The 14,224-nt window shown below is 40.7% G+C and overlaps 1 protein-coding gene across 1 annotated transcript; it reads right to left on the bottom strand.

The window, feature by feature from the left end:
* Nucleotides 1-4,418: 4,418 nt before the first annotated feature.
* LOC113015404 (CD209 antigen-like protein A) lies at nt 4,419-7,365 on the bottom strand. The gene is made up of 5 exons (XM_026157438.1): nt 7,169-7,365; nt 6,066-6,176; nt 5,079-5,210; nt 4,830-4,969; nt 4,419-4,575 (listed from the first exon to the last, which is right to left on the bottom strand). Exons 1-5 carry the CDS (start codon nt 7,311-7,313, stop codon nt 4,459-4,461), a joined length of 645 nt encoding a protein of 214 aa, XP_026013223.1. The 5' UTR covers nt 7,314-7,365; the 3' UTR covers nt 4,419-4,458.
* Nucleotides 7,366-14,224: the final 6,859 nt, after the last annotated feature.

Raw genomic sequence — 14,224 nt, 5'->3', positions numbered from 1 at the left:
TTGCAGGAGGTGAGCTGGCTTCAAACAAATGATGAACGCACAGAGATGTGGTGCGGAATGTGCCGTGAAAATCCCACGCTAGCGGACAAAAACAGCCTTTTATATGGACGCAAACGCGCGTTGCAACTTCTTATCTGGTGCGTCTTTTATTTTGACAGCGAATGCGCACATGCGCACAGTGAACTACCACTGGCAAAATTTAGCAGTCTTTGCAAACTTCAAAAAGCAAACGGCCTCAATCTTGGTTCCACTTGTCTCTTACCCGTGACTTCAGTGGAAATTTCAAATTCAGGATCTGACACAGACTGATTCATGTCCTACACAGTTCTTACAAGTTCATAGAAATTTCTGTTCAATCAGAACCAAGTATTTGAGTTGATGATTGTTTTTATACAATGTTGTAATTTTGTTTTTCAACAATTTTTTGATTAACGTTTTGTTTCCTTTACAATATTATACTTTAATGTATAATATTGTAAAGGAAACAAAACAGGAAACAAAACATCAATCAAAAAATTGCTCGCTTTTTTATTCGGGCTACTTAAATTTATTTTGGGCTACCAAAAACTGAAGAGTCCCTGCCTGAAGGGCTACCAGGGATTTTGAAATTTTGAGAGCCCTGTCGTTGAAATGACGTTAACGCCACAACACGGCAAATCTCCGTTAACGAGCTGCCCCTGATCGCCCCGTGCATGGGGCTGGAGGGCCAACACGTTAACGAGCTAACTGCGCTAACACACTAGTTCCCACCCATGTAATTGAGCATTGCGTGGCACATCCAACATACTGTTTTACTTTAGTCCATGACTCGCTTACCTTCAGGGTCATACGTCACATGAAAACCAAAATAATTCCAAATGCCAGATCTGAATGAGGGTGGGGGAGGTTCAATTTGCCATGTTGCAAGGAGAGCTTAACTTCTGTCTCGCTAGCTTGCCCTGCGCTCTTCCTTCTGACGATGCTGTCTGTGTTGAGCGCTCAGTGGATCTGTGCTTGACAGTGCAGCCTAGGCGGAGTAGTCGAACACAGATTCACTGAGCGCTCAACACAGACAGCATCGTCAGAAGGAAAGTTGATAAAATAAATTACAAATGTTGTATTGTTCGATACATATGCGTACCGAACCGAAAGCACTGTATCAAATGGTTCGATATCGATACGATTAAAATTAATTAATTAAAATTAATTAATTAAAATTAATTAATTAATTAAAATTAATTAATTTTAATTAATTAATGACAGATTTACTTTATTACTGACAAATTTTAAATTATTTAATGATGCGATCGTGGCTCAAGAGTTGGGAGTTCGCCTTGTAGTCGTAAGGTTGCTGGTTCGAGCACCGGCTCCGACAGTCTCGGTCGTTGTGTCCTTGGGCAAGACACTTCACCCGTTGCCTACTGGTGGTGGTCAGAGGGCCCGGTGGCGCCAGTGTCCGGCAGCCTCGCCTCTGTCAGTGCGCCCCAGGGTGGCTGTGGCTACAATGTAGCTGCCATCACCAGTGTGTGGATGTGTGTGTGAATGGGTGGATGACTGGATATGTAAAGTGCTTTGGGGTCCTTAGGGACTAGTAAAGCGCTATATAAATACAGGCCATTTACCATTTACCATATTTATCTAAATCATTTTGTCACTCCTGGCCCTCCAGAATACTAAGGTGAAGTTCAGCCTTCACTTTATATTGGAAAAATGTGGTACAATTATCTCTGTCAATGTGCGCTGTGTGGCAGGCAGAGTAGGATCGAAATCCAGGACTCAGAAACCAGGGAGGTAAATAAAAAAAGCTTTGGAAAAAAAAAAGATGTCCCCAGTTTTTCTTTTTTCCATTGGCCCCAATCCTCTCTCATAAGAATGTATACGTGCACTGGGACAACCTGGTGCTGTGTTTTTGGTGCTTATTTTCATATGTTACTGTTGCGGTAATTCACTGTCTCGGTAGTGCTACAGAATTTGAATTTGAATTTGAAAATTTGAATTTGAATAGGAGTGACTACAAAGGGAATGTTTTTCAGTATAAAAAGAAGAAAAAAATCAGCAGTTTTACAAAACGTTTTGTTTTGTTTAAGTGTGTGATATATACAGTACATTAAATTACAAAATGCAAAGTGTGAATTAACATGAGAATGGGAATGAATCAACTTATTGGCAGAAATTTGAACCAAAATCTCATTGCAGTTTTACAGCAGCTGAATAAAGTGTGGGTGTTCACCCATATGGTAGCAAACAAAAATATTAATGATGTATTGTAAAAACAAACAATACAAGATTGATCTCTGTGCAGACTAGAAGCTGTCTAACTGTACCATCTTGTGGTGCAAAATGGTATTAAGCATGAACTGGCATTAGCTGTTTAGGGAATTCTAATTCTATGCCTTAAAAATAACATCTGAGCTGATTCCCTTATATTCTGTTAAATGTTTTAACCGGCAGCGCCATGTGAGGACATTGATTTGTGAGCTCTGCCCTTGAACCCTTGGATTTACCATATAATTCTTAGAAAATTACGTGATATTACTTCACATATGAGAGCAACAACATATTAGAAAAGAACCATCCCAGTCTATGGACAACATGCCCAAAAAAATTCAAGCCAACAAGATGGAGCAGGACACGAGAGCTAGTTGCTGGCCCAGCTAGCCTAGCATGCCCAAATGCCACGGAGACAACTGCGGGCGAGCAGCAGGCAATCCTGAAGGAGCTGCAATGAATGAAGCAAGAATTGCTGGAGAAAATAGATGAAAAGGCTGCAGAGACCCAAACAGAGCTGCATAACGTCGTTGAGACACTCAATAAAAGATTGGATAAGGTTGAAAACCACACATCTGAGTTGGAAAAGGGAGTCACTGCTAATTCCGACTCTATGGAATCGACATTTCCAGCCTGAAAAAAAGAGCTTGCCCTGCTGAAGGCCTGGTGCGAGGATTTGGAGGCTAGGTCACAGCGCTGCAACGGCCGCGTTATGGTGGTAAAGGAGGGATGAGAGCAGGGGAAACACCCATCTGAATATGCGTCGGAAATGCTGAAAAATGCTCTTGGTCTAGAAAAAGTGCCGACTCTAGAATAGGCGCATTGGACCCTCTGCACCAAGCCAACTCAAGATGACCAGCCACCCGCGCATTTGTAGTGAAATGTCATTAGTTCACAGAAAAGGAAATATTTCTCAGAAAGGCAGCCGAGGCTGGGGTGATAACAACTGTAGATGGTGATTGTATTCGCGTACTGCCGGACTTCACCCAAGCTGTGAATAAACAGCGTGCCACCTTTACTGAGGTGAGGAATCTACTTCACAGTTGCAACGGAGTCCACTGGGGTATCCAGCGACGCTGAGGATTACTACCGCGGACGGACAAGAAATGACCTTTAAAGACCCAAAACGTGCGCTTAATATATGTCCAGGGCCAGGACTCGCTCTCCCTTTTTTTTTTCTTGCACTGACAATACATAGTTTGGAATAACTATGAATGGCCGAAACAGGTACAAGATAATAACAACAATTAAACTCTACAGAGTCCCATTTATGCTTGGGATATGTGTTGTTATATCACTTGTTGCCAGTTATTTATTCCAAAGTTCGGTCTAATACTCTGCGTTTTGGTTTGGGTGTGGACTGGGTGTAAGCACTTAAGCATTTAAATAGTCTGAAAAATGAGAAGATGGACTGGGATCACTGGAAGGATAGCAGTCTCCTTTTGAGACCGGTTTCATTTTGTTTTGTTACTGTTGTTGTTGATGCTACTATTGTTATAGTTATCAGTGCCTTGCTTCTCTATGTTCATTGTACATTCCCCCCCCCCCCCCCCTTTTTTTTTTTTGTTTCACCTATCATCCAAAAGGTGGACGAGGTGAAACGTCTTCAAGCAACTTAAAGAAGTCCAGAAGCTTTTCTTTCCAAGGTCCTTAGATAACACATGTAATCAATATATGATGCAGAATGAACAAGTAAAGACTGTAAGCTGAGTCTGAGGCTCATGCAGGACATTTCATAGTGAGGTGTCTTTGGTTGGATTATTCAAACATTTACATCAAAGCACCAAACTCATTTCTCACAGATGAAGGTCTTCGAGCTGTAACCAACATAATGTTCAACTGCCTGTTTCAAGTTCCCTTTATCATCACAGCAGACTCCATAGGAATCATAACTCGTACTCTGCTGTGCTGGTGCCCACAACCTGTCAGAGAAATAAAATATGATATTAAGCTGGAGTAAACTTTGAACATTTTAACATTTAACATCCTGATTCCTTCAAACTGACTTGTTGTAACTGAACGTCATCACAGACTGCAGATGAAGAGAGTTCAAGCACAGCTGTTCATTCAAAGGAGGATTTCTGCTTTTCTTTACATTCAGTTTGTGGGGCTGTTGGAAAATAGCTCAGCTCATGTATTGCTGATCTATCTTCCAAAACATCAATGTTTCACTTCTAAATAATAACTCTGGAATAGAAACAAACTAATGTCTCACGTTTCTGTCAGCGCTGATCCGTCCACCCATTCCCATTTATATCCTCCTGATGTCTGTTTGCCTGTCAGACCAGTCCAGGACTCTCCTCTCAGGTTCAGTTCATTGATAAATTCCTTTTTGAGTAGAGACACAAATATTGTCTCCAGTCATAATTCAGCACTTCTGTTGTAGTGACATCATCTTGTGAACATGTCTGAAGGAAGAATAACTGTGATGAAACTTTTCTTCCATTGTGTAGAAATCAGAGCGAAATCCATCAGAGTGGAGACAGGAAGCAAGTCACAGACTGACAGCAGGTCAAAGACACAAGTAACAGATGACTGTCAGCTCCATCAAAGATCACACAGACATGAACAAACACACCCACCTGTTCCTCTTTGCTGTTTATCATCACCAGATCAGCTCCTTTATCCTGACAGGCTCTCCTGCTCTCTTGCCAGTGCTTTGCCTCAGTGGATTTAAAGTAACAGCTGCTTCCAAATCTTGTCCATCGATCGGGACACTTCTCTTAATGTCAAACACATGTTTTAAATACAGTTTCTACTCAGTGCTGAAAGTTACAGGCTTTACTTGACTCACAGAGATGTTTTCATATCGTGATTCAAAGGTGTTTTACCTTCCATCTTTTCTTTGAGCTGCTTGACCTCTTCCTGTAGCTGACCCGAGTGATTAGCCAGAAGGCTGAAGTTGTTGCTCAGTTCATTGTTTCTGTTCTGCAGCTGCTCTTTGTCCAAAGTGACTAAAATATCTAGTTGAAGAGCAACAAAACTGATTTAAAACTAAATAATATCATCGACGGAAGTTTTTCATTTTCCTTTCAAATAAATGAAACAAACATTAGCTTGTTAGCTCCCTAATTATCTCAAGTGAACTAACTAGCCAGCATAATGATAACAGACCGCCACTGTCTAACATAGTGTGACTGCACCTGTATCACTCTTCAGCAGATTCTGCTGCCTGTCTGCTTTGTTGATATAATCACAGAATCACCGTGTTGAGTGTTGTAGGTGGGGAAGAAATCAGCCCAGATGTTTGTTAATTTATAATGTGTTTTTTTTTAATCAAAAACGCTTCCCCAGCGCCCATCTGCTGTTGCTTGTTCTGACACTGTCAGAGAAACTCTCTCCTGCTCGCTCTTCCTGTCCCTGTCAGCTACTCCAACCCTTTTCTTCTGTTCGAGCCATTGAAAGCTACTGAAATAGGGAAGATGTGGTTAGAATGATGGTAGCTGCAGTGTTGGCCAGCCTTCCCTGCCCCCTGAGCACACTGCACTACCCCTCCCCTGCAGCAAGGAAGACTGTGAGAGTGTGGTCCCGTTAGAAAGCAGTGTGGATGATTTTTTTGTTTTCCCTGTTCTAGCCTAACTTCATAAGGGGAATAGATGTTAAAAACAAATAAACGTTACATATGTTTCTGCACTATGTATTCAAAGCCCAATAAAAGATCATATCCTACCAGAGGAAACACTGCAGGAGGAGAATAAGAACTGGACAAAAGCAGGTCTAAATTTCAAATAGTTTCATGTAGAGATGTCAAATGTAAATAATAATAATTTAAATTATAATAATAATTTTTAATACATGTTGGAATTAAATGTCCTCACAGCGTGTCGTGATTGCAGCCAGCATCAGAAGATAAAGCACTCCCAGGTTTACTTCAAAAACTCTGAGCCAGCTTCTTGTTGAAGCTGGAACGTTCTTCTGGAAGTGTTCATCTATGCAGAAAATACACAAAGAGTCCACTGATGAGGCACTAAAGACACTTTGGAATTCATTTTTCTTTACATTTAGTTAATTTCCTTTGTAGGAATGTTAAATCGAGTGGTTCTTGCACATCACAAAATGTGTTTTTCTAATGTGGCTGGCAATGTTGAGACATGACTACATTTTAGACACATTTGTGGTCAGCAGCAAAATATATTTTGACCAACAGAAATCAGAAAACTGATATCTTTTTAGCGTGTTTCAGCTGCTGTTGGACAGGTGTGTTTGATTTCTCTTGAAATAATTCAGAAGACAATGTTTCCATGGGAACAGGATACCTAGCAGTCCTGATGTAACAGTTATTAGCTTTATCATATGCACACATGAGTGATGTACAAATGTAATACTAAGGAACAACCATGAACTGTAGAAACATTAAGGGCTGATGAGTTAAATGAGTTCTATTGGTTACTCTGTTCTTTAGTACAGTTAAACTCTACAGTTTAAACTACACTTAAACACTTTTGAGTTAAAAGCTTTTTCATCTGTTTGTGTTTCTCCTAATCACATATACTGACTTAACAAAGAATTTGTTTAGATATCCATCTGTTCCTTGTCGGACCACAGAACAGAAATACTGATTTAAACGCTTTGCATTAACTAACGGGTTAAAAGAGCTGTGCTGCTCCTATTGGCTGCTTCTCTCTGCCACTCACAGACCTCTTCCTGAAAGCAGAGCAGCAGCTGAACCAGTTTGACTTGAAGCCACAGACACTGAAACAGTCAGACGGTTAGAAACGGAGCTCCTAACTGGGAGTAAACAGGCCCAGTGCAACAAATGATCTGTGTGCCAGTTTGGACTGGAAACATATTCTGGGGACATGTGACACGAACACTAATATGTCTTAAAGTGGTCGGATATCAGAGCTTTAAAAGACACTGAACAACACTTTCATCACCAACATTTTCTTTGGTTTGGTCACTTTGATGATTTCCTGCTTACCAGCTTCTTGTAGGCCAACGTCAGGGTGCTGCTCTCCATCATCTAACACCTCCACCTCACTCTGCTCTCTCACTCCTCCATCCTCTTGGGACCCTCTGCTGTATTTCACCCTGAAATCTTCAACACTTTGAATTTCTGTAGACATTTTGAGCTGAAAGATCTTTGAGCAGCTTCACCGTCTGTCTGTGTCTTTAAGTCCGACAGTTTTGAAATGAAAATATTGAGGAAGTAAAACCAGACGAGAGTCACTTTTCATCTGACACGTCATGATACGTGTAAGAGTCAGTTATAAAGCACCGCAAACAACATCCTGCAAGACCTCCAGTTCCATTATATAAATTAAAAATGCTGAAATTCCATTAATACAGTAATTAAATCATTAAAAATGATAAATGACAGAAACTTGCAGTAGCTTAAATACATTTGTGGATTTCAGTGGGATCGGGAAACCATTTAGTGCTCATTAAAATACCTCCAACAACTTGTTTTTAATATTTGCTGCTTATCATATCACAAACATACAGGTTTAACACAGCAGCTGCAGTATGTTTATAATAACACGGCTTTGTTAGACGCTGCCTTCTACAAACTGTAAGTACATCGAAGCAGCAGAGAGAAGAAGTGTTTGTGACACAGGAAATATGTCAGAGTGAACTATTTATTTTTACCAGCACAGAAACTAACAGGGCAGCGTGGTGCTGCAGTGGTGAGCACCATCACTTCTTAGACAGAGAGTTCCTGTTTTGGGTGGTTTTGAGTAGAGTCTGCTAGTGTGGGTTTCCTGCTTCCTGCTGTCCAGGTTCCTTGTAATCTGGCTGTACATGTAAACTAAAACACAGAGAATAAATCAAGCCGGCGTAAAGCCTTTCTTTAAACTGCCTGCTGAAACAGTGAAACATGCTGCCCACACATAGTCACAGAGTTTTTTTTGACTGTGCAACTATGTCTCCTCTCTTTCTAAACTTCAGTCCCCTTCTCATATATCTCATAGAATAGCAGATTTACAGGACAGCTCCAAGTACCTATCCCACAGGCCAACAGGAGCCCTAAAAAAGATGTTCAAAGGTCAGCCACAGCCAAAAACCACCATAAAGTACGAGGTGATAAGCCATCTGAAATGAAGGAATATGATCTTGAATAGATTCAGCTTCATGAAAGCTGTTTAGAGCAGGGCTCATTACCTTTAATACCTTTAATACATGTAATCTTTGACACCCACTTTAACTGGCCACGTAAGTGTTTTCCAACACATCCACACAAACACAGAGACACACTAAAGTGTGACTTTATTTATCATCTTTTTTAAAATGACTCTGCACAACAAACTGCTTGCAGTGTTTATAAAATATGTGTTCAAATATGGAAAAAGATAGAAGTCATACATGCATTATATGTTTTATGCAGTTCAAACAAGGAAAACACTAATTGGCACATCATTTTCATGATGTTATTTTATTAATGAAATAAAAAGCAGTTTTTCTGTGATCACATGCTGAGAAAGCCCTTCTTTGCTCAAAACAACAATACGTCTTCTAAACCTTTCTTTTAAGTTCAGCTGGCATGTGTTTCCCGAACACAGTGTTGCTTAGTCAACAATGTTTTCCCTGATATTTAATGAACGATCATAATATTAATGGTGAGCTGTGTTCATTGAATGAGGCACCAGAGTTGGTCCTGCAGACTTTTGACATTTCAGTTCACACAACTGTGTTATAAACAGTGGCCATTTCCGAATGTGTGTTTAACAGAACACCTGGTTTCAGTTAGCTTCATGTTTAAGCATATCTGAAAAATCTCTGCCCACAAACAGCCTCACAGGAGTAACAAAAAAAGAGAATTATGATTTATTACATCTGCAAGAGAACTGAAAGAGAACTATGAATCATGAAACTCTTAAAGACTGTAATCAGATTGGCCGTGTAGCACAGTGGAACAGTGGTTAGCATGTTTGCTTCACAGCAAGAAGGAGTTCAGTTCCACCATCACAAGTCTTTCTGTGTGGAGTTTGCATGTTCTCCCTGTATTAGTGGGGGTTCTCTCTGGGTACTCTGGTTTAGTCCCACAGTCCAAAGACATGCAGTTAATGGGGTTAGATTAATTGGTGATTCGAAATTGCCCACCAGTGTGAATGTGAGTGCAAATGGTTATCTATCTCAATGTAATAACTAACTCTACCTTTCTCAGCCTGCTTAAGCTCCAGCTGAAGGATGTTTTAGATATCAGTGCTAATGAAGATATCGACCCACAAGTCTTATGGGAGGCTACAAAATGTTTCATTCGTGGCTTTTCCATCTCATTCTCCTCCATGCTGGCAAAAACAAACTTGCTCAGGTGTCCAATTTAGAAAATCAGATAGAATCTTTACAGAATCTGCAAAAACTTATCCAGTCGGACGATCAGTCTACACTCCTAGCTTCACTGAAGGAAGAATATGATGCAATAACCTTGTCCAAATCAGAGTTCATAACTAGACAGAAGAACTATTTTGAATCAGAGCGTCCTAGTCGTTTGTTAGTACTTATGCTTAAAGAATGTGAAACAAGGGCACATATTCCAGCTATAACTAGGGATGGGTATCGTTTAGGTTTTATCCAATACCAGTACCAAACCGGTACTTTTGAAACGGTGCTGGTGCTTAAACGGTGCTCGAACCAGTGATTAAAGAATGGAGAACACACACTTTGTCCAAAAACCTCTCATGTTCAGCTGTTTTTTTGTAAAAAGATAACAATGTTAGCCTTTACTGCAGCTATGGGGCATATATGGTATCATTCTTGGCTGGAAGCAGTGCTTAAACAATGGAAAAAACACAAACTTTGTCCAAAAACCTCTCATGTTTAACTGTTTTCCTCTTTTTCCTTTGGTCTTTTTAGCCTTTTTGGCCAGGGTGAAGGGAGTATCTGCCATCAAACAAGAAGACAGCCGCATGTAGCTATGATGATGTTTGCTAGTTCACCTTACATGCATTAATGTAATAACGTGGTTAGCCTACTCAACGTAAATTACACACGAACAACATTAAGATACTCACGCAGAGAAGAACGGCTGCTGCTGCATCATCATCCTCATCATTTCTGCTACACTGGCAGGGCTAGGGGCCAGGACTCTGCTCTTCGGGTTTTTGGGGGATGTTGCTAACTCCGGGTCCGATAACAGGCACCACACCCGCAGTAGATGCGCTCGGTGTGAGGTCTCGCAGCAAGCTATCAAATATGGTGCATTTCTCGGCTTTAAAAAAACCCCGCTACGCGTCGCCAGGTGTTTCATCAGATTCGAGGAGTTACCTCCTTTGACAGTATCACAGTATCACCTTAAAGCACTTGTTGCTGCTGAGTTTGCATCTTTTGCTGTGAAGTACAGCCAGACTTTGACCTCTTCACCTTGGGCATTTTTAATCTGTAGCTCTGCTCTAAAAGAACGTACGTACCTGGCCCCGCCTACTATCCTTGGAAAGGTAAAATGATTGGCTAGAATCCAAAGTGTATCACAGCTCAGGGAAAAAAAGCACCGAAATGTGCGCTGCTTTTCGGTCTGGTTACTACCGTTTATGTCAAAACCGGTGCCATAATGACACTGGATGCCGGTACCCATCCCTAGCTATAACAGCTGCAAACGGTAAAAATACGACAAATCCTCAGTCCATTAATGCGACTTTCTCGTCATTTTTTGAAAATCTGTATAAATCAAATATCAATTTTAAGGATACTACCTGTAATCGCATTAACTCTAGATGAGCTGCATAGAGCGCTGAAAGACCTTAACCCTTTAAGACCTACCATAGAACCAAGTCCGCCAGAACTTATATTTATATTTTTACATGCTGTAGTACCATTTTTGGGAGCATTTCAAGTTGCTATACATCAATACAACCATTATAACCCAGATTCTAATAATATGTATGCATTAAGTGCATAGTGAATACATAAATTGCAAAAAAGTGCAATAAATTACAAAAAAATTGAAAATCGTTTTTGTTTTTTTAACATATATTTCTAGTTAGAGAAATTTAAGAGGCTTATCCCTCAACACTTTAAATACAAAAAAGTTGCACAAAATAGTTTCCCACTACAGGAAATTTATTTTAAGTGTCTTCATAGTTTTATTTTTGAAATAGACCAATTTTTATATACTGCAGGAAAAATGAAAATAAATATTATAATGCAAATTTGCAAAAAAACAGCATATGCATCAAAATAAACTATTTCCAGCAGTGCAATATGAGTCCTAAGCATCCCAGAAACGACACAGAAAGTCATAAAGTCAAACATAACTACACCAGTATAGGCTTACAAGGCCCTGATGGTAAAAAAAACAAAAACAAACTAAATTTCCGCGAAAATGACGTCACTTCCGGTTTCGGGCAGGTCATGGTGGACATAGGATAGTTCGCGCTGATGGATGTAGGAAGTATTACGAACAGCTGATCGGATTGGCAAAGCGTGTTTCTGGAATATTATGTTTTTGTTGCTGCAAGTGCTTTTTATGCAATATTTGCAAAGCTATATGTGGAAGGAAACTGTGACTGAGGACAAGCTGATGGCATAAGATGTAAGTACAACTCCTCCGGTTTCATATGCAAAAGAATTATTGCGCTAGCTTATGTGGTTGCAGAGCTACCGGGATTTAAAAATAGTTACGCAAAACGGAGCATGCTGCTCTGACCGGCTCAATTAATTTTGCAATCCGGAACGGGTCTTTCCCCAGAGACCAGAAAACAGAACTTATTACCATTCTCTTTAAAAAGGGAAAAGACCCTCTTGAGTGCTCTAGTTTCAGACCAATATCTCTGCTCACAACTGATCTCAAAGTATTCGCAAAAGCTCTCGCATTGCGCTTGGAAAGAGTTATCCATGTTTTAGTCCATGCAGTCAGTATTAGTACGGCGAGTAACCTTCAGTAAAAGTAATAATTCACACAGCAATAGTACATTCATGTAGTTGTAAAAAGCTTGATAATATATTAAGTAATCCAAAGTATTCAGAATGCGTTACTCTCATTGAGTAACGTAAAGGAATACGTTACAAATACATTTTGGGGCATGTAATCTGTAATCTGTAGTGGAATACTGGTCTATAAAGCTCTGAATGGTTTAGGACCAAAATACATCAGTGACCTCCTGACCCAGTATGAACCTTCCAGATCCCTCAGGTCATCTGGATCCGGTCTTTTATCAGTTCCCAGAGTCAGAACCAGACACGGAGAAGCTGCATTCAGCTTTTATGCTCCTTATATCTGGAACAAACTCCCAGAAAACCTCAGATCAGCTGAAACACTCAGTTTATTTAAATCCAGGTTGAAGACTCACCTGTTCTCAGCTGCATTTGAATAAAGCACCAAATCTGCACTGTTTACTTTTAAGCTTAAATTTCAAAACTTACATTTTAACTACTGATTTTATCTACTTCTCTTTTTTTTCCATTTTAAAACATGCTTTTTATTTGTTTTATCTTTTAAATGTCTCTGTAAAGCACTTTGAATCACCTTGCTGTTGTATTGTGCTATATAAATAAACTTGCCTTGCCTTGCCTAATGTCCCCGCCTACAATTAAACACATTCACTTAATGAAAATCGGGGGCATCTGCTGTGGCAAATAGCTAGGTGCAAGCCTTTGACCACAAACTGAGTCACTGCTCGGTGACATTCGTCTATCCTGGTCTGAAAGGAGACGCTGCCGGTAGACTGCAGCGAGAACTGCCAGCATCTGAGCCAGACTCTGTCTGTCTCATCATGGTCACCTAAATGCACAGTAATGGCAGGTTTGTAATAAGGCAGACCGCGCTAACATAATATGCACTGTTAGTTGATTATTTACCTGCCGCATTAACGGGAGAGGACGTGCAAACGTTACCGCTGCTGCTGGGTTGAGATTCACGAGTCCGGAGCGGAATTAAAAACACGACATTCATTTAAGGTCATCGTCTGTTTTGCGAGCAAATGCTTTTGCATATTCGTAGTGTTTCCTCCCTTAAATGAAATATCTACTTTGCAAGTACTGCAAGTTGCCCTGTTGTCATCTGTTCTCGTAAAGTATAACCAAACTTTTGAGCGTTTGTGCCGCATAGGCGCCGTGTTTCCTGCCAGGTAAATGACGCTCCGCAACGTGGTGATGTCATTTGAGACGACTGGAATCGATAAGGGAATCGTTTGTAAAAATGGCAAACAATTGAAACAGTGGGAACTCGGCACAGCTGGCTGCCGGCGGAGCTCACGGGCGCGTCACTGCAACCCCCCCTGGCTTCTGCTCCGCGGCTGCTGAGTGAGCCCTCATCTGGGACTCTCCTCAGCTCTTTTTGGGACAGTGGTGCGGCTGCCCCTCTGTTGGTCTTCCTTGGTCTCTTGTGTTCTGGGGGCCTCTGGATGTCTGGAGTTTTGATCTCCTCCATACCTGCTTCATGCCCTGGAGGACGGGGCTGTGGCCCCCCCACACCCTCTAGCAGATCATTACATGAAGGAACCTTTTAAAAAAAAACAAGCGCGTCCATGCTCACAGGTGTACACACGGGTGATCACACCCACAAACTACACCCTTTTTGGCTCCTACCTCAAAGCACACTGTGTTCTGTTGATCTTATGTGCTGCACAATAATGTTTAACATTTAGTATTTACTGTCATATTCCCATATATCATTGTGATGTTGTTTATTCTATTACTCTTGTTCTCTTCTGCTTGCTTTCTTTTTTCTTTCTCAGCAGGTGATCCAGGTGATTGATATATGCATTTTTTTCTCTGCCCGTTCGGTTGGTTTTTGTCTTTTGCCCTTCTCCCCCGTCCCTCTTCTCAGCTGTTTCTCTTTCCCTCTTTCTTTCTCCCCTTCTTTCCCCCAGTCAAGTCTGTCCCGTATTCAGTAAGTGAAAATAAAATAAACAATAAAAGGTGAATCAAATGGACCATTACGGCAAGGCTGGGATGGTCAGTTTGGTAAAGTAAATCCGTTGGGCATCTTTCTTTGCCTTTAGACAACAATTCTGATGCAAAAGAGCCAAACGGGACAGGCCAAAAAAAAAAAAAAGAAACAGTGGGAACCAGTTCTCAAATCGATTCCCATCCCTACGTA

The sequence above is a fragment of the Astatotilapia calliptera genome, chromosome 22 (assembly GCF_900246225.1).
Source record: "Astatotilapia calliptera chromosome 22, fAstCal1.2, whole genome shotgun sequence".
Classification (NCBI taxonomy): Eukaryota; Metazoa; Chordata; class Actinopteri; order Cichliformes; family Cichlidae; genus Astatotilapia; species Astatotilapia calliptera.
Note: the sequence above shows the minus strand (reverse complement) of the source record. Positions and strands in the feature narration are given on the sequence as shown.

Coding starts and splice junctions, on each gene's coding strand:
- LOC113015404 (XM_026157438.1), bottom strand. CDS start 7,313: ATGTCTACAGAAATTCAAAGTGTTGAAGATTTCAGGGTGAAATACAGC. Junction 4,970..5,078: donor GCTCAAAGAAAAGATGGAAG/GTAAAACACCTT, acceptor TTTGACATTAAG/AGAAGTGTCCCGATCGATGG. Junction 4,576..4,829: donor TAAACAGCAAAGAGGAACAG/GTGGGTGTGTTT, acceptor CTACTCAAAAAG/GAATTTATCAATGAACTGAA.